Raw genomic sequence first — 21,304 nt, 5'->3', positions numbered from 1 at the left:
AATTCTGCATATGTTCTATAAATCTACCATTGAGTCAATCATAGGATATTGTATTTCTTGCTGGGGTGGTAGTATCACTATGTCTAGTTTAAATCAAATAGATCGAGTTATTAATCAAGCAAGGAAAATTGTAGGAGTACCTGTGCCCAGTGTGAGTGAACTATTTGCTAAATCTAGTGAAAACAAAGCCGCACTCATCCTGGCTGATAAAACTCATCCACTGAACTGTAATTTCATTAAGACAAGGTCCGGCAGCAGATACCGCTCAATTCGATGTCGCACCGATAGATTCGGCAATACATTTGTGCCTTCCGCTATCAGGATGCTTAACCAAGCATGTACAAGATAGACATGTGGTGATCTAGTACAGTGTACGTAATGCCTTTAATGTTGTCTTTGTTGTGTGCATTTGCCACTTTTTGTACCTTACTTTGAATGTAATGTGTGTCGATATTTTTCTGCGAGTCTGTGTAACCAAGACAAATTTCCATTGAGTTGGACAATAAATTATTATTAATAGAACAAGACAACAATGTGAATGCCAGGTCACTTAATATTTGGAATAAATTCTCAAAAGAATAAATTGAATAATTACATTCTAAATATTACGTTATCTGGCATTAACCAAAGACAACATATAATGATATAGTATGCTAAAATACACATATACATTGTATCTATGTTGTGTGTTGGAAAGAACAAGATAGTATAAATGTAGTGGAACCTATCTTAGGTCAAAGGTCACCATGATGGTAGAGTTGGTCAGTCACTGCACTCCAAGGAGGTCAAATCAACAATTAACTTGACATGCCTAACAGATCAAACAAACAAAAATGTATACAGGTGTGGTGGTCACTGGTCAATCATTGCAAGTACAGTGTAATTGTTTGATCTGATTGAAGTGACCACAAAGTCAATATTATGTACATATATGTACTTTTCAAGATGTTATACTTCCTCTGCAAAACTATGAATCACTGTGTTTACCAGGTGTCTGTGACTCAAAATAAATGTTTCTTGGTGTAGGAAATATTTGACATTCATGCCAAGTATTACTAGTATTAGTAATCAGCATTATAAAAAGTTATCTAATAATAAGACAGATGTCCATGATGTGTGAATACCATGAATGACTTGTCTTGGTGTTATTATTTCAAAAAGCTCTCTACACCCAGAGACTTGTCTTGGTGTTACTATCTTAAGAAGCTCTCTACACCCAGAGACTTGTCTTGGTGTTATTATCTCAAGAAGCTCTCTACACCCAGAGACTTGTCTTGGTGTTATTATCTCAAGAAGCTCTCTACACCTTGAGCACACACCAAGATATGCCTCTGTTTTCATTTTCATTTCAACATCTTTCCATCCATACATGTACAAATTAATATATAATGTGCAAATGTATTGTTGACATTTGAAATGGTACTATTCTTTCAATTTTATATGAGATAGTCCTAAAACATTCACTGAAACACCTTCCTGGGTTACATTTACAGTAAAGGCATACATGTATGTTTCCTCTTCTTAATTTCATTAAAGAAAATGAAATATCTGTAAAAATCCCTAACCCTTACTTTCATTGATCTTTAAACAAATTGATTAGCATATGGTTGACAGTGCCATGTTTTAAACTAGTCATGTATACCAGCAGGTATTTATTCTTAGTGTTATGAAATTTACATCATAATTATAGCAAAATATTGAATTATTAATCATACTTATATAGTACAGGAAATTTACATATGCTGGTTATACAGGTGATAATGACTGATTATCGTACATGTATATCAAATAAAAACTAATAATAAGCCATTGGGTCTAAAGGTTTTATGTCAAAGTATTCGTAATAAAAATGTATATAGTCATAATTTGTATTTCTACTATTAGTACTAATTCTGATATGGTTATTAAGTTTTTATCAATCATTGACAACACAATCACCACACAAAATAAAAACTGTAAAATAAAAATGTATATAGTCATAATTTGTATTTCTACTATTAGTACTAATTCTGATATGGTAATTAAGTTTTTATTAATCATCGACAACACAATGACCACACAAAATAAAAACTGTAAAATAAAAAATATATATTAAATAAAATGTAGCTATATGTATTTTTCACCCATTCAACAGACTACATGTAATATTATAACATGATTTTAAAATTAAATCTACATGATGCAGTCTGACCAAAAACTAGTTATTTTAAATCTAGTCTGACAAGAAATTGTTTAGAGTTCATCAACTCAGACCACTGTAATTTTTAATCCCAGATTAATTTTGATAAGAACGAATGTGAAATAAATATTTATATTGTGAAAAGGTTTTTACCAAGTATTTTTACAACTACACATACAAAAATATTTTATATGTAAACTAGAAGCTGTAGTAAATATTTATACATAATTATTTGTAATTGTTGAATTGTGAATTTCTGTAATTCTTTCATTCATACATTTTGTATTTAATATTTGATACTTTTTAGAATCTATACCATGATAAATGTACAGAATCTATGCCGTGATAACCGTACACAGTATGACAATTAGAATCTATGCCGTGATAACTGTACAGAATATATGCCATGATAACTGTACAGAATCTATGCCGTGATAACCGTACAGAATATATGCCGTGATAACCGTACACAATCTATGCCATGATAACCGTACACATTTTAGAATCTATACCATGATAACCGTACACATGACAATTGAATCAAACCAGCATTTTGAACTGGAAAGTTAATTTAAGGAAATTCAAGCAAAAACAGGATATAAGATGATCTCTGACCCTTTGGTTTTGTGTAAAATATTGAACTGCCAATATGGTCCAAACTTCTAATGATCAGGGTGGTGTAGTACATGTACATGTTGTAGGATGACAATGAGGGACTTTCCATATGGACTACATGTATGGACAGAACAGGAAGTTGTCTTTATATGTTATAAAATGTCAAGGGTTGCTTTGTGATGGTAGCTGACGTTAGCTAGGCTTTTTATGCCTTTGTACTCAGATATACCAATGAATAATGTTGACAATTTACAATAAAAGCTTGTTTGTGAGTGAGAGAGGCCTAAAGTGTGAAGGACATGTATAATACATGTACAGCTGTTTTATCTAATATGGAGAAACTACAGGTACTTGTAGGAATGATGTACATGGGTAGAATGATATGGTATTTTAAATCAGCTGAGTAGTAAAATCAACCTGAGGTCCCCAGGTATTTTACTCGGGTTCATTACAACTGACAAGTTTATTGTTAAGGCCCATTTAAAGTTGATAACATGCCATAGTTTCTAAATGTCTGAATTTACCCTATCAGCCTAAAAAAGATGGCCATTGAGAATATAACATGACAAATATAGTACTAATTTGATTGGTGTATTTTGGAATTTTACCCAAATTACTGTCTGGAGATTTTTCAAGGCCAACTTAAACATTTGTTATCTGTGTTTATATCTCTGATTAAAATAAATCAAACAAACAGTATTACAAGAACATTTCATGACCTGAAATGACCTCTATACACAGTACAGCTAGATGGCACTTTGTTTATCCACAGCTTTTAAGGTCCTGGAAGGTTAGCACTAAAATACATATACTGATATCTTTAGTTGTCACAAAGTGACCGTGTCATACCTGCTGTGGTTAGCCAAAGCTTGTAAGACCCTGGAAGGTTAACACTGTCAGGTATACATAGTTGTGACGATGTAACCCTGTTGTACCCGCTGTGCTTAGCCAAAAAGTGTAAGAGCCTGGAAGGTTAACGCTGTCCCCATCGTACCCACTGTGTTTAGTCAAAGCTTGTAAGACCCTGGAAGGTTAACGCTGTCCCCATCGTACCCACTGTGTTTAGTCAAAGCTTGTAAGACCCTGGAAGGTTTACCACAGTTGGGATCCAGACTATAGTTACTAGTTACTTATACTTTGTGAAATGAAATGAAATGAAAGGCCATGTAGACAGCATACAATGATACATTCTCTGGTTTGCTGTTTTATACCATTTTGGTATAAATGAACAGATTTAGAATATTCTTTTCATTTAATCAAAGCATCGCAGAGAAAGTTTGGTGTCCTTGTTACCCTGTTTAGGTAGAATACTCATTGTAATATTTTACATTTAGCATGGCATTCATGTTGTTATGTTCTACTGTACAATGTACATGTAAAGAATACAACCAGCGTGCCCTCTAAGTCAATTTGATGTGCCACTGATGCACACAGTTTCTAGTGACGCACAGATATTTGGTGTTCCCCTATCACTTACTATGCGGTGACTCACAAGAAATGCCAGTCTTTCTTCATTTGGACTCACAATAACAAAATTTGACTATGATTAGAGGCACACTGCATAATGTTTGTGTGCTGATGTATGTGAAATGTCCTGTAGCTATCCTGGATTCCAGGCCACATATACAATAAGACAATGTCCTTGACAGAACTACATTTGTACTGTGTCATATGTACCCTGTGTAGTGTTTGTGCCAAAAGTACCCTGTGTAGTGTTTGTACAGAAAATACACACTTGTTAAGATAAGGAGGTATACACCAATAAATTGTGAGATAAAGTTGACAGTATGGGTCACATTGACTGGCAACTCTACTACAACATAAACAGGTTTCCATGACCTTACTAACTCTGTGGTCTATATCCACATAAATGTGGCTACTTTATTTGTTTATATAGGTGGAGAAATTACACCACATAAAACAAAAAATAATGTGGTTAATATGATTTAATGTACAGTAATATAAAGAATAATTTTATAGTTTTAATTTTAATTATGTACACTTCAAGAGAAAAAAGGGAAAAAAACATTTTAGAACACTGTTAATATTTTATTAATGTGTCTTGTGGCAGCGTGTGGACGCAATCTAAAAGAATATATACTTTTGATAGGTACATATGCTAGGTACATTCTCATTGGTCAAAAGAAAACTATGGTCAGATTTCCAACATATATTAGCCAGTCACAAGGTGTGTTTCATTCCAAATGCAAATGCCAGGCCCCAGGGTTGAAATGACTAGTTTGAGCAGTTCTCAATCTCACTTTTAATAAAACAAATTTATGCATATTGTTATTTTGTTAATAATTTGTACATCATGTGAATAATGGAATTATTTTTTTCTTTTTCTGTTTTCAGACAAAGATTATTAGAAAACTCAATAGCAGAACTTACAGATGAAGAGGTAATGTAGCTAATATTTTATGGATTGTCTGTCTTTTCACATTTGATAGCATACACATAAATAATGATAATGTATAGTGTTAGCTTGACACAATCTAATTTGTCTTTGACAGTTGGTAGTACTAATTATGTTATAAGAGGGTATGTGTAAGTGTACATTTGTAGATCTTTCCTTTGTTGCTACCCCTGGCCCTCCCAACTCCCAATATATAGTTTAGCTTGACACAATCTAGTTTGTCTTTGACAGTTGGTAGTACTAATTATGTTATAAGAGGGTATGTGTAAGTGTACATTTGTAGATCTTTACTTTGTTGCTACCCCTGGCCCTCCCAACTCCCAATATATAGTTTAGCTTGACACAATCTAGTTTGTCTTTGACAGTTGGTAGTACTAATTATGTTATAAGAGGGTATGTGTAAGTGTACATTTGTAGATCTTTACTTTGTTGCTACCCCTGGCCTTCCCAACTCCCAATGTATACTTTAGCTTGACACAATCTAGTTTGTCTTTGACAGTTGGTAGTACTAATTATGTTATAAGAGGGTATGTGTAAGTGTACATTTGTAGATCTTTCCTTTGTTGCTATCCCTGGCCCACCCAACTCATTACACCAAACATACTCTACCAAATCAAGGTAGTGCCTCCAACTTAACATTAGACAACGGTAAATGTAGAATATTGGACCTACCTGAAGACAGGGTTACAAATTAGGTTTATGGAGGGGGGAGGGGGGGGGGGGGAGGGAATGTATATATATCTCAGACTTAGCCCAACTTTCAATACTTACATGTAGCTGATATCATAACTAGGCAAAGCCCATTAGCTCGCACAGGGTAGATTCATTTGTGACCGGCTGCCTCACAGTGATATTGTAGATAGCGCCCTCCACATGGAGAATGCACATAGTACATGTACAAATGTATATAGAATGCGCATGTGTAGTCATTGCACCACAATGCATCCTTTGGTAAACCACCAAAAAACATTGCATAGTACATACATGTAGGATGTACATGAGTACTTACTGGTCATTGAGCCGCAACACGGCTGCTTCGCGAGCTATTAGGCTATTACATATATATATAATATATTGTGACCTTTGAATTTCATTCTTAGGTCAAGGTGGTAGATTTTTAAAATGATATGAAAATATAGATATATTAATTTTGATTCTCAAAATCTCAGAAATGAGAGAGAGGAGTTTGCAATATACACAAACAGTCAGGTCAAGGTGATAGAAGTATGTATATATCACAGATGGACTCTAAAATGATATGCAAATATAACCATACTTACTTGGATTCTTTACAATTTTAGAAACGAGAAAGAAGAACTCAGCATGCACAAAAGGAAACAGAGTTCCTTAGGTTGAAGAGGTCACGACTAGGAGTAGATGATTTTGAATCATTGAAGGTGATTGGTCGAGGTGCTTTTGGTGAAGTAAGACTAGTTCAGAAGAAAGATACTGGTCACATATATGCCATGAAAATACTCAGGAAAGCTGATATGCATGAAAGAGAACAGGTAATGTAGAATTTTATCTATTGTTACTTTATTGAAAGAGAACAGGTAATGTAGAATTTTATCTATTGTTACTTCGTTGATAATGCATTGGTGTCTCCTCAGCAATGTACTTGTCAGTTTTCCCTCAAATCATAAAAAAATTTAATTATTTGTTTTGGGGCAAAATGATAATAAATGGTGTTTCTTGTCAGTCACCTCACATTAAGGAGTGTATGAACACAAATGTTGGTGTGTGTGACAAGAAATTGTGTGTGTCCATGTACATGTATGTCAAACTAGTTTAGAATAGAATATGTCTTCTACATCTACATTTATCATAAATTGTGTGTGTTCGTGGTACTGGTATGCCAGATTGGGTTTAATAGAGAATTTACTTGAAGGCACTGTTCCTCTCCATTGGATTTGTATACAATTAGTTTGAAAGTTGTAGCAGTACAAGTATACCCCTACAATATTGACATGTTTTTTTTTGTATCAGTACAAACTAAAATTTTGACATGGTTTTTTTTTGTGTCAGTACAATCAAAAGTACAAGAATGAACTTGAAGACTATGAATATTCATCTAAGTATCAAGTTGTTATTAAAATATTGTGTTCCAATATTTTGTCTTATAGGTTGCCCATGTAAGAGCAGAGAGAGATATTTTAGTTGAAGCAGACAATCCTTGGGTTGTGAAAATGTATTATTCATTTCAAGATCCACAGAATCTCTATCTAATTATGGAATTCCTGCCAGGAGGTATGTATCAGACATGGCGATAGTACATGGTCAAGTAGTATAGCGCCCTCTAGTGGCCAGCATATCTCATTATGGTGTACATCTGTCCCCTGCATACATTTATGAATTTCCTTTGTATCATTACCATATGGTTATGTTGATAATAGTAAAGGCTATATTGACCTCCTCACACAGTGCATGTAAATGTATGATACTTTTTGATGGGTGAATAATTATGTATTTTGCACAAGAAATACAATCATACAGCACACACATACATGTACACCCCCCCCCCCCACACACACACACACACATTCACACACACTCACCCTTCTCCTACTTACACATTCACACACCCTTCCCCTATAAATTCACACACACATTCATTTACACACACATACACACCCACCCACACACCCACACACACACATTCACACACACAACCTTCCCCTACACATTCACACACACACAATTCATTTATTCATTCACACACATTCACACACCCTTCCCCCACACACATTCACACACCCTTCCCCTATACATTCACACACACATTCATTCACACACACACACACACACACACACACACATACACACACACACACACACACACACACACACACACACACACGCACAGTCACACATTACAGCATCATCACTTAACTTACCTAGTTTAGTTCCTTTGATATATGTAAAATGACAGTGCTTGTCCATGTTATTGTCTGTTCAGTGTATTCACACACATCTATTTATGGTTAACATTCTGTGGTACTAGGTTCAAGCTACCACTACTTACATAAACTATATACTGTATTGTTACAGGTGATATTATGATGACATTACTTACATAATACTTCATACATTGTGTTGTTGCAGGTGATATGATGACACTACTCATGAAAAAAGACACTTTATCAGAAGAAGCCACTCAGTTTTACATAGCTGAAACAGTACTAGCCATTACATCAATTCATAAATTAGGATTTATACATCGAGATATCAAACCAGATAATTTACTTCTAGACAGCAAAGTAAGTAATCATGTATACAATTTATTTCATACCATCATAGTTGCATCATGATGGTTGAATGGTTACAGTTGCTGGTTTAGAATCTGCAAGTTGTAGGTTTGTGAGTCACTTCTGGCATTTGTTTCTGAATGGCTAAAATCCATTAGTAAGATTTGAACCATGATTGTGCCCCATCAACCCATCTGTATAATAACAGATTTCTCGGTTTGAATCGTTGCTATGCAACAAAGCATCCTCTGTCAACAAAAAGTTTCAAAGTGTTGGGTCAATTTTTATCAAACTACTTACAGGACTGGTATACCTTATCTTCTTATTGAAATGAATGTACCAAACCTTTCCATGTTTTTTATGAAAGTCAGTTGCCCGAAATGTTTCCCTTTTAACATAGATATCCCTTTGCTGTTGAATGTTTCCCTTTAAAATTAGATGGTATCCCCTTGCTATTGAATGAGTTAGTGTCACTAACTTTATGATATCAACATTTCATAATTATATTAATAAGTTGTTGTTGTTTACTTCACCAGGGTCATATCAAATTATCAGATTTTGGATTATGTACAGGGTTGAAGAAAGCACACAGGACAGAGTTTTACAGAGATCTTTCTCAGGCTCATCCTAGTGACTTTGGTAAGTTCATCTCTAGTGACTTTGGTAAGTTTATCTCTAGTGACTTTGGTAAGTTCATCTCTAGTGACTTTGGTAAGTTCATCTCTAGTGACGTTGGTAAGTTTATCTCTAGTGACTTTGGTAAGTTCATCTCTAGTGACTTTGGTAAGTTTATCTCTAGTGACTTTGGTAAGTTCATCTCTAGTGACTTTGGTAAGTTTATCTCTAGTGACTTTGGTAAGTTCATCTCTAGTGACTTTGGTAAGTTCATCTCTAGTGACTTTGGTAAGTTTATCTCTAGTGACTTTGGTAAGTTTATCTCTAGTGACTTTGGTAAGTTTATCTCTAGTGACTTTGGTAAGTTCATCTCTAGTGACTTTGGTAAGTTCATCTCTAGTGACTTTGGTAAGTTCATCTCTAGTGACTTTGGTAAGTTCGTCGCTAGTGACTTTGGTAAGTTCGTCTCTAGTGACTTTGGTAAGTTCATCTCTAGTGACTTTGGTAAGTTCATCTCTAGTGACTTTGGTAAGTTCATCTCTAGTGACTTTGGTAAGTTCATCTCTAGTGACTTTGGTAAGTTCATCTCTAGTGACTTTGGTAAGTTCATCTCTAGTGACGTTGGTAAGTTCATCTCTAGTGACGTTGGTAAGTTCATCTCTAGTGACGTTGGTAAGTTCATCTCTAGTGACGTTGGTAAGTTCATCTCTAGTGACGTTGGTAAGTTCATCTCTAGTGACGTTGGTAAGTTCATCTCTAGTGACGTTGGTAAGTTCATCTCTAGTGACGTTGGTAAGTTGATCTCTAGTGACTTTGGTAAGTTGATCTCTAGTGACTTTGGTAAGTTCATCTCTAGTGACTTTGGTAAGTTCATCTCTAGTGACTTTGGTAAGTTCATCTCTAGTGACTTTGGTAAGTTCATCTCTAGTGACTTTGGTAAGTTCATCTCTAGTGACTTTGGTAAGTTCATCTCTAGTGACTTTGGTAAGTTTATCTCTAGTGACTTTGGTAAGTTCATCTCTAGTGACTTTGGTAAGTTCATCTCTAGTGACTTTGGTAAGTTTATCTCTAGTGACTTTGGTAAGTTCATCTCTAGTGACTTTGGTAAGTTCATCTCTAGTGACTTTGGTAAGTTTATCTCTAGTGACTTTGGTAAGTTCATCTCTAGTGACTTTGGTAAGTTTATCTCTAGTGACTTTGGTAAGTTCATCTCTAGTGACGTTGGTAAGTTCATCTCTAGTGACGTTGGCAAGTTCATCTCTAGTGACGTTGGCAAGTTTATCTCTAGTGACGTTGGTAAGTTCATCTCTAGTGACTTTGGTAAGTTCATCTCTAGTGACTTTGGTAAGTTTATCTCTAGTGACGTTGGTAAGTTCATCTCTAGTGACGTTGGTAAGTTCATCTCTAGTGACTTTGGTAAGTTCATCTCTAGTGACTTTGGTAAGTTCATCTCTAGTGACGTTGGTAAGTTCATCTCTAGTGACTTTGGTAAGTTCATCTCTAGTGACTTTGGTAAGTTCATCTCTAGTGACTTTGGTAAGTTCATCTCTAGTGACTTTGGTAAGTTTATCTCTAGTGACTTTGGTAAGTTCATCTCTAGTGACCAGAAGTAGTGACAAACTCTTGATGCCTACCCAACTCAAGCATAATTCATGAGTTCATGAAAAATTGGGAGAAAAAAATGATGATTTGGAATGATTTGCCTCATATTTCGAACATCATAGAACCGGTAATGTAGACACAGGGTAGAATGACCAGGGTATATAACCCATATTTTCTGTTCAAAGACAGTATCTTGGTTTGTGTATGATACATGTATAATTGTTGTAAAGGTATATATATGACAAGAGAGACTTTGAGGTAAATTTTGTAATTTGTTGTGTCTTGTCATTACAGCAAGTAAACCCATGGACTCAAAAAGAATGGCTGAAAGTTGGAAGAAGAACAGGAGGGCATTGGTAAGTCTTGTGGAGTTTGGTCTGTATGATAAGATGATATGTTATGCCGCTCTATCAGTCAGCACTCGCTAGTTTGTAACACATGACACCTTGTTCTGTACTATCTCAGTCAGTAGCCATGAAAGATCTAAAACTGTTACAGTTGAGGTGGAATGACATGACCTGTCAGACAACAATCAAAATTAAGATATTATCTTAACAACTGTAATCACAGCACTGTCGGTAATGGGGTGGGGGTAAGGGATCTGACTCAGTAACATTTATAACTGACTCAGTAACAAATATAAGTAACTTTGTATGTAAATTATTTTGGAAAACACACTGAAATAGTAACTGAGTATGTAAATTATTTTGGAAAACAGACCGAAATAGTGACTTAGTATGTAAATTATTGTGGAAAGCACACTGAAATAGTAACTGAGTATGTAAATGATTTTGGAAAACAGACCGAAATAATAACTGAGTATGTAAATTATTTTGGAAAACACACCGAAATAGTAACTGAGTATGTAAATGATTTTGGAAAACAGACCGAAATAGTAACTGAGTATGTAAATGATTTTGGAAAACACACTGAAATAGTAATTTAGTATTTAAATTATTTTGGAAAACACACCGAAATAGTAACTGAGTATGTAAAGTATTTTGGAAAACAGACCGAAATAGTAACTGAGTATGTAAATGATTTTGGAAAACACACTGAAATAGTAATTTAGTATGTAAATTATTTTGGAAAACACACTGAAATAGTAACTGAGTATGTAAATTATTTCATTTGACCAGGCCTATTCTACAGTAGGAACACCAGACTACATTGCACCTGAAGTGTTTTTACAGACTGGCTATACAACGACATGTGATTGGTGGTCTCTAGGTGTCATCATGTATGAAATGTTGATAGGATATCCACCATTTTGTTCAGAGAGTCCTCAGGAAACCTACAGGAAGGTAATGAACTGGAAAGAAACTTTGGTCTACCCACCTGAAGTTCCCATAGCAACGAAGGCCAGAGATCTCATTAGAAGGTATGGTGGTATAGAAAGAGAATTATGAATTTTTTAAAAGTACCTCGATCAATGTTTGCCCAGATATGCGTTTTGCAGACCAAGATTGTATGGTGGAAGGGCTTGTAAGCCATACTGCCAAGGTTTGCAATACTCATATCCAGGCAGTAAGGTTTTATTACATATCCTATGTAGTGGCATAGAAACATCATTTGCATCACGTAACCACACAAACTGACAGTGAAATATTATTTTATTTCCACAAACATAAAAATAATGAAGAATTTAACCCCCAAATCAGTGAGTGAACAGATATTGATGAGCAAGCCACTTGCCATATTTGGGCAAAGTGTGCTGGAGGGCAGTATGGAAAATTATTGCTGGAGTTTGATGTTCACGCTCTCCATTGAATTACATTGGAAATGATACAGGGTATATGATAACACACAAAATGTAGTATTTGTCTTCAAATGAAAATTCATCTCTGTTTGGTAACATTGTATCATTATTTGGTAACATTGTATCATTGTTTGGTAACTGTATCATTATTTTGTAACATTGTATCATTATTTGGTATCATTGTTTGGTAACATTGTATCATTGTTTGGTAACATTGTGTCATTGTTTGATAACATTGTATCATTGTTTGGTAACATTGTGTCATTATTTGGTAACATTGTATCATTGTTTGATATCATTGTATCATTATTTGGTAACATTGTATCATTATTTGGTAACATTGTATCATTGTTTGGTAACATTGTATCAAATTACATTCTTGTTTCTGGTTTGAAACCTAAGTGTACTTTCAAAGAGTAATCAGGTAATGTTATTTGTGTTGTTGATTACAGATATTGCTGTGATTCTGATCATCGTATTGGTGCTAACGGAGTGGAAGAGATCAAATCTCATCCATTCTTTGAAGGAATAGACTGGGAGCATATTAGGGAACGTCCTGCTGCAATACACATTGAAGTCAAGAGTTTTGATGATACTTCAAATTTTGATGATTTCCCAGACGTTGAACTCAAACCATGTAAGTAGTCATAATAGTAATATCTGATGATTTCCCAGATGTTGAACTCAAACCATGTAAGTAGTCATAATAGTAATATCTGATGATTTCCCAGACGTTGAACTCAAACCATGTAAGTAGTCATAATAGTAATATCTGATGATTTCCCAGATGTTGAACTCAAACCATGTAAGTAGTCATAATAGTAATATCTGCAATTGTTGTATCATACTGATTTCCCAGACGTTGAACTCAAACCATGTAAGTAGTCATAAATAGTAATATCTGCAATTGTTGTATCATACTGCTTTCCCAGATGTTGAACTCACACTACATATAGTAGTGTGAGACTAGACACATCTAATTTTGATAATTTCATGGACTCAGAACTCAAACCATGGAAGCAATGTTAGGTATAGCTTTGACAATATTGCATCATTGAACTCACGCCATGTGTAAACAACGTATAACTTTGACAATATCACATCATTGAACTCACATCATGTATAAACAACAATGAACCTATCAGTTTAAAGCAGCAAGTGTTGACAACAATCGTAATCGTTTTTCTTACAGTGTCACCAGCACCCAAAGAAGGGGAAGAACATAAATACAAAGACTGGGTGTTTATAAACTATACATTCAAGAGATTTGAGGGACTGACACAGAGGGGAGTATCTAGACAGCCAATTCCAGCATCAGCTATGAAACGAAGTTGACTGTTATCAAGGAAGAAGTAGTCTCCTTGTCTCTTGCCTTTCCATCCTACCATCCCTATCTAGTTTGTACTATGGTAGAGTCCACTGTATCTCTACCATTGTGAGAGAGTTCATTCTAATATGAGAGGGGTAGTAATGGGTTGAAAGGTTAGACACAAGACTTTGATGAGGATTTGAAGTACAGAATCTCATAGAATATTAAATTTACTATAATAATTGTTGTGCTACAGTATCTGGAATTCTGGTCTCTTTGACCTCAGTTTTGACATCTGAGTTACCTGTGACCCAGGTTTGAACTAAGTCACCAACGACCTTAGTTTTGAACTGAGTCACCAACGACCTTAGTTTTGAACTGAGTCACCAACGACCTTAGTTTTGAACTGGGCCACTTCTGATTTCAGTGTAAGCTGTAAGTCGGCTTTGACCTCAGTGTTAGCTGTGAGTCACCTTTGATCTCGGTGTTAAATGAGTCACCTTTGACCTCAGTGTAAACTGTGAGTCGTCTATGACCTCAGTTTGAAATCAGAGTCACCTCTGACCTCAGTTCCAAACTGTGTGTCACTTCTGACCTTTGTTCTGAACTGAGTGACCTGTGAACTCTGGGTCACCTCTGACCTCAATCATCAATGCAAATGAGTAGATTTGTTGATTAGTGTACACCTTATATTCATCTTGTAGTTGCAATAACAGATGTTTACTTTTTACAAATAATTTGGTATGAGATTTATCTCAACTTTTACAGGTTTTATCATGTTACATTAAGATCATTGATAGCATGTATGGATCACTGATTTATGGTTTCCAATCATGGTAATGTTTGGTGGTATGACTTTGCTTATCAACTTCAGTTTTAGGCCCTATTTACATGATGCTGTTTTCAAATGAAAATGCAAATATTTAGTTGTATTTGCACGTACTGTTTACACGGAGGTGACAAGAACACACATGAAAATACTGCACAAATTGATTGTTTTCAAAATGGTCCATTTTCATTCCAAATGGAGTCTGTGTAAAAATGTTTGTCAGTCTATCGTGTAAACACATGAAAATACATTAAAATGAAAACAATTTTAGCAATTTGATTTGAAAACATTGCCATGTAAACAGCTTTAGGTGAACTGGCTTGTATTGTCGTGATTCTTTGAAATTCAGCAATATCCTATGTTTCCAAAGTAGCAACAACAAAATTGTGTGTTCTGTACAAAGTACAAATAACATTTGCCAACTTAGTCTAAAATATTGACATCAGGGATGGGGTGGGGGTTGCATGTTACTTGTGGTGTGTGTTCAGTGTGTTTTGGGTGTAAAGTGTTGTCCTATGTACGTGTCAACAACACAACAGTTTTCAACAAATACTGTAGATGTAGTGTTAGGATGTTGTGTCTCGTCAATTATCCAAATCAACTCTGAAAATGAGGGGGGGGGGGGGGGGGGGGTAGTTTGTAAGGTTGCAGGACATGTCATGCCAGGCTTTCAGCTATGTGAAATGACACCTGATAATGTGCCATGATACGTAGTGTCATACAGACTGAAGGGATAGATAATACTGTATTATTTCATATCAACATAAGATGGTCCACTTAATTTCAAATTGATACCAGTTTTCAAAACAGTAATGAAAGTTCTAGAGGTGTATGCTATTTGGTATAAAATTTGCACCGATTCCAGAAATGTAAGTTTGTTGTAAGTAGTGTGAGAGTGAGCCAAAGTTTTACTAGTCCAGTTAACCTGTACTATCGCTGTAGCCAGTACTGACTTGCCTAGGTAAATAACCACAATGACATCACTTAATTAGGTCAAATGACAAGCAAAAAGATAAATCTAACAATATATAATAATTATCTGCCCTGGTTTTGTGTTGTAGTGGGTTTTTACAGCCCTCGGAGTAAGTTTTAGCATCCTGTGACCCCAGTCCTTAAATTCATATTTATTCAATTTGGGACAGTTCATTCTGATAATAGGGGGTACGTTTTCTTTGACAGCATCTAAAGTGAGACAGTCTTATAAAGCCTTGTTTAATCAAATTTGAGTCAGTTCATTCTGATTTATAGGGGTAAATTTTATGTATTGGGATGAGAGGGACAGGTAGAGACCCATAGTTTTGACTTCAGATTGGCAAAAAATGCCATTTGTAAGATTTTGTTTCAACAATACTTAGCCATATTGTCATCAGCTATATAAATTTGCATGACTTTTGTTGTTATGGAGGTTTTTTTTTTCGTTATTCATAAGTGAGAGATAATGTATTTCTATTCAATTTCACCTTACTTGTAAAGAAGAAAAATTACAAAAAACGTTAACTGTCATCCCTATTATATTTGGTATCGTCCATCAACTTGATAATTTGCTGGATTGGTTGGATTAACTCATTAGTGGGAAGGGGGCAATATCAATTATCACATTGTGTGCTTGTGTTGCCAAAATTACATATCTATGTGTGTTAACTGTACATTATTTGCAACTTTCTATGTATAGCACCACCTAGTGATGGTGTTGAAGTGATGTCATAGGTGAAAGGTCAACTTGTTGAAATATTCATTATATTAGTTGCTAAGCTAGTCGACATCACTGAACCACTAGAGGGGGCTCTTTATATCTAGGGATGGTTTTGCAGTGATGTCATAGATGAAAGGTCAACTTGTTTGAATATTCATTATATCTGTTGCTTAGAGACAATTTTGCTACACTAGTCGACATCATTGAACCACTAGAGGGGGGCTCTTTATATCTAGGTATGGTTTTGCTGTGATGTCATAGGTGGAAAGTCAACTTGTTTGAATATTCATATGTTGATGTTGGTTGGTACAAAGTCTATATCACTCAACCACTAGAGGGGGCTATTTATAGAAAGGGTCAATTTCTTAACTTAAAGAAGAGAGACAGAGCCAAAGATCTGTTTTTAAAAAATCAAAGTTTAATTTATTAGGTACCTTTTTATCTCAGTTGTAAAAAAAAGCCTTATGTGTGTGTGTAAAAATTACTTGATTTAAAAAACATTGGCACAGAATATTAAAGTTTAGGCAGTGGATGGTAGCAAAGGTTCATAGTTACAGATGGATTGACATTATTTGAAATAGAAATAGTTAAGTCAATTGGCATATAAGTTGAAGACTTCATACATTCTTAAAATACCTTGTTAGTTTACACAGGACATGACATGGCAGACAGGATGTGTGAGGGTGCTTTATAATGAGATCTGTGTTAGTTTGTATAGGTGCATGGTGCCATAGACCGACCAGTGTGGGAACACAGTAAAGAGATCTTTGTTTCATTTCAGTTCAGTTTCATTTATTGCCATCCTTGTCTAAATTCTGTAGTTACATTGCTTGTATAATAAGGCCACTTAAGTTTGTTATTTTAGGTCTGAAAGATACCGTGTTTATAACTATCAGGACACCATCACAACTTTGTTGTATAATAAGGCCACTTAAGTTTGTTATTTTAGGTCTGAAAGATACCGTGTTTATAACTATCAGGACACCATCACAACTTTGTTGTATAATAAGGCCACTTAAGTTTGTTATTTTAGGTCTGAAAGATACCGTGTTTATAACTATCAGGACACCATCACAACTTTGTTGTATAATAAGGCCACTTAAGTTTGTTATTCCTGGTCTGAAAGATACCGTGCTTATAATTATCAGGATACCATCACAACTTTGTTGTACTGGTTAATGGAATCTCTATTACAAGACTCTGTTCTAATGTAATATTGTAAGCCTAGAATATGTGATTTTATATCTCGTTGCAGATATCACGAGATATTCAAATATGCCACGCAATAGTGGTTATCAAACGTGATCGTGGTCAAACTTTTGCCGTGGCCATGTGCGATGATGTTGAGAACAATAGTGTTGCTAAGCTTTGACACTTTCAGTTTGACCACCCTCATGTGGTTGCTATGGATACAGTGGCTCAAGCAGGATCTCATTAGATCTGCCGCAAGACGAAAAACAGCTTATTGAATAATTTGACACAGTTTCACTTCATTGAGAATGAAAAACACAAAAATACTTATATGTACATGTACATGCATATAGTAAATTGTTTTTCTCTACATCAACACAATGATAATTGTACAAAGGGTAGTCTTTGAAAACTAGTTCAACTCCAACATTTTCATGCAGCAAAAAAACTAGGTTTAAAATAGTCATCATAATGAAGTAGTAACTTCACATGAAATATTTGGAGATTAATTTTATTTTGTGTTGACAGCTAGACATAGAGTCTTTCAGATGTAGAGATGGTGTTAGTTATTTTTATCACTTCCTTGCAGTCTTAAGAGTTACAGACAAGTATGGGATTGATTTAAACCTACACTCTCTATCAAATGTTTGAGTTCAAGTTTATTTTTGCCATAAGAAAAGTATTCCCACACATACTAATGGACTAAGATGGAATTTCTGACAGTCATTGATGGAGAATATTGTTTTACACTTGCCTGTGGCTCGTATAAGACAATAATTCTCCATCTCGTGTGAGATATTCGATCTCAGCCCATTAGGGTGTTGGCTTCTATTATCCACAGTGCAAATAATAGACAGTTACAAATATGTGTGTAGCACTTGTATATCTTATGTACTACTATGGAAATCTAGCTATAGGCAAACTGAGATAGACTTGAACTAAAACTTTGTGATATACTACTATGGAAATCAAGCTATAGGCAAATTGAGATAGACACAAACTAAAACTAGCATGTTTATATAAGCTTTCAATGAACACTAATGTTATTTCACTCACAGTGGGGTGATGTCAGTAGTAGCCAGATGACCTCAAGTGGCTGCACATGCAACCTCATTTAATGTTTACACTATCTTGATTACGGGATGATGATTTTTGCATAATCTAGTGACTGCTATCACCAACTTGTGTGATTTTTGCATAATCTAGTGACTGCTATCACCAACTTGTGTAATCTACCACAATCGACAAACAATAGTTTTAATTGGTATCTCTGTAGTTTACTGATAGCTTGGTTGCCGTAGTAGTAAAATATGTCATACAACACTTCTACAACTTCAAAGTCTCGTGTAGTGTACTACCCCCCGGTAGTGTGTCTTTTTGTCTAAAAAAAATCATGAAAATAAGTTTAAAAATCAAATTTTACAGCACTTAGAAAAATATTGCTCAATGTAATCAAGATTTTCAAAATTATGTGAAATTTTTCAGTTCTGTGTTTGTAAACAAATGGTTGTTAGAATCTAAGTTTTGTATTTAGCAGGCAAGTTATTCTGTACTGTTATTAGTGTTAGTGGAAGTGCACAAATTCTTGTTTCTTTTCAAACTCTTTAGAACTGTTAATTTAAAATTGTGCTGTGTTAATTTATCTGATCATGTCTGATAATTGTAATCCACAATGTTCCATTTCCACACAAGAGGGTATGTTACCTTACCTTTAAGAAAATGGAACAATCTCATTTACATAGACCATACCATTAGAGTATATAGGGGTGGGAGGATAATCTCATGTAGAAGTCATTGTTTAGTTGTTAAAGTGACAAATGAATCTCGCATGCTGCCATTGTTTTTGTTTTTTTTTCAGTTGTCTGTAATAAAGTGTATATAGCTTCAGATTTGACTTGTTTGTCTGGGTTCTTTTGACATGGAAAATAACATTGCTTTAAACATACAACTGACGGTGCCTGGGACCCTATTTTGCATATGACTGACTGCATGTTTGGAGGTGGAGAACTTGTGATGACTCACTGGCAAGTAATCACCAAAAATATAAACATTCCCTATATCTGGGTTTTTCACATGCCGCATATTTGAATAATCCTGAATGACACACTATCTAAGCAGCTGTTTGCAGGGGAATTAGTCTCATTTGGAAAGTGTTTTTTTCATTCTATGAAACAAACAGACTGATTTTCGACTAATTTGTGTATCAAGTTACCATCCTACGACATTCACAAACAATTTGTACATGACACATGACCTGTGTGTTGCTCTGTACAGCAGTTTGAATTTCCCGCATTTGCATAGATTAGCCATAATCCTCTTTATATAGGGCAGTTCTGTGGATATGGATGGAGAATTCTTGGTATATACAATAACAAACTTTTTACAATTTATTGAGTTACAAGCAAGGACTTCGTATATGTTAGATCAGAAAATATAGTAAAGCTGTTTTATAAATTAAAAAATACAAAATAAATACCCCAATTCAAATCCATATTTCCACTTTAATAGATATTATTATTAATATTATTAAAACTAAGTATCATCAGTGAACCTTGTGCGTTGACTTGTAGAAATTGAGCAATTCTGTCAGCAACTTTTACCAAAAATAGTTATATATTGAGCTTCTTGTTCAAGAGGAAATCATATTTAAATTTAAAAAAGGCATATAATTTTACTGCTGTGATGAGGGAAGTATATTAAAGGGCCATAAATATCAATTTGATATCACTTCCTTAATTCCTCAGTACTTACTGTGTCAAATTACTGACTCTGGCAATCAAAGGTCTCAGTTGACTAAGATAGACACAAAATAATACTATCGTAGCGACATGTTGGTATGTGCTATTAAATGGATGTTGGTTTTATATATAATCACACGCATAGTAGGGAGGCATTTCTGATGACTTCCATGATCTTACAGTGTGCAGTTCATAGATTTCCAATATTTACACTATCTTGATCACAGGGTGATTAGGCGGAAAAAAAAAAAATTGTGTGGTTTCTTCTAAAGAAAGTAACACTAGTTAAGTACACGTATACTTTTAGTCCTTCGTTTTAGTACTGGGGTGAATATCGCCCTCTAGTGGTGAAATAAGAAAAAATTGGATATATGAGATGGTTAAGTATACTAGTAGAATACTGTGAGTACCTCTTTAATATGCAACAGAAATAACGACCAAAAATGTATAAACTCATTTTGTGCCCCCCATTTAATGTGTAATGATATTACATAGGAAACCCGAGGTTTTTTTACATTTTATCAGAATATTAGATTAATAAAATGAAATACGATAGTGCAAGTTATTTTTAGCTAACCTTTCAAAAGTACAGAATACCTCTGTTCCTTATCTGTTAGGAGATTATTACTCCGCAGCATTATGCCTGCCATGTAGAACTGACCTTTTTAAGTCCACAATTTATAATAATATTCACTTATTCTCAGAAATATAAATATACAAGATACTAATCATTATTGGTAAATGCCAAAAGTCATTTTATAGCAATGGGTAATATCAAAACTTAAAAATAAAATGACAAATAATTGTTTTGTGGAATCACATTCAGATAATTGTGTTTATTTAACTATTTAACGATGAATCGTGGCCCATAATTTATTAAGTTGTTTGTGTTTTCATTAAATACAAGATAATGATTTCACATTAAAAATATAAATTGTGTGATAGAAACAGGAAATGAAAACAAAATACAAATGGATTGGGTAGGATAGTGACTATATACATTGCATAATGACGTTACAATGTATGGCGATAGTGACTACTTGTAATCAGTTGACATTGCAATGAAGACAAGATGAATGAGTTTGGTTAGAGACAATAAAGGCAGATTTCCTT

The 21,304-nt window shown here is 34.6% G+C and overlaps 1 protein-coding gene across 2 annotated transcripts in view; it reads left to right on the top strand.

Annotated features, from left to right (window-relative positions):
• LOC144447928 (serine/threonine-protein kinase 38-like) overlaps positions 1-15,190 on the top strand; it is a 33,111-nt gene extending 17,921 nt beyond the window's left edge. For both annotated transcript variants that reach the window (XM_078138029.1, XM_078138030.1), the window contains exons 3-11: positions 5,150-5,195; positions 6,512-6,718; positions 7,334-7,457; positions 8,313-8,467; positions 8,992-9,094; positions 10,967-11,028; positions 11,812-12,053; positions 12,884-13,068; positions 13,624-15,190. In XM_078138029.1, the coding sequence (XP_077994155.1) occupies positions 5,150-5,195; positions 6,512-6,718; positions 7,334-7,457; positions 8,313-8,467; positions 8,992-9,094; positions 10,967-11,028; positions 11,812-12,053; positions 12,884-13,068; positions 13,624-13,766 (1,267 nt within the window). In that variant the 3' untranslated portion in view covers positions 13,767-15,190. The remainder of the gene's footprint in view (positions 1-5,149; positions 5,196-6,511; positions 6,719-7,333; positions 7,458-8,312; positions 8,468-8,991; positions 9,095-10,966; positions 11,029-11,811; positions 12,054-12,883; positions 13,069-13,623) is intronic.
• Positions 15,191-21,304: the final 6,114 nt, after the last annotated feature.

This window comes from Glandiceps talaboti, chromosome 17 (assembly GCF_964340395.1).
Source record: "Glandiceps talaboti chromosome 17, keGlaTala1.1, whole genome shotgun sequence".
In the NCBI taxonomy this organism is placed as follows: domain Eukaryota; kingdom Metazoa; phylum Hemichordata; class Enteropneusta; family Spengelidae; genus Glandiceps; species Glandiceps talaboti.
The sequence above is the reverse complement of the archived record's forward strand: the minus strand, read 5'-3'. Positions and strand labels throughout refer to the sequence as shown.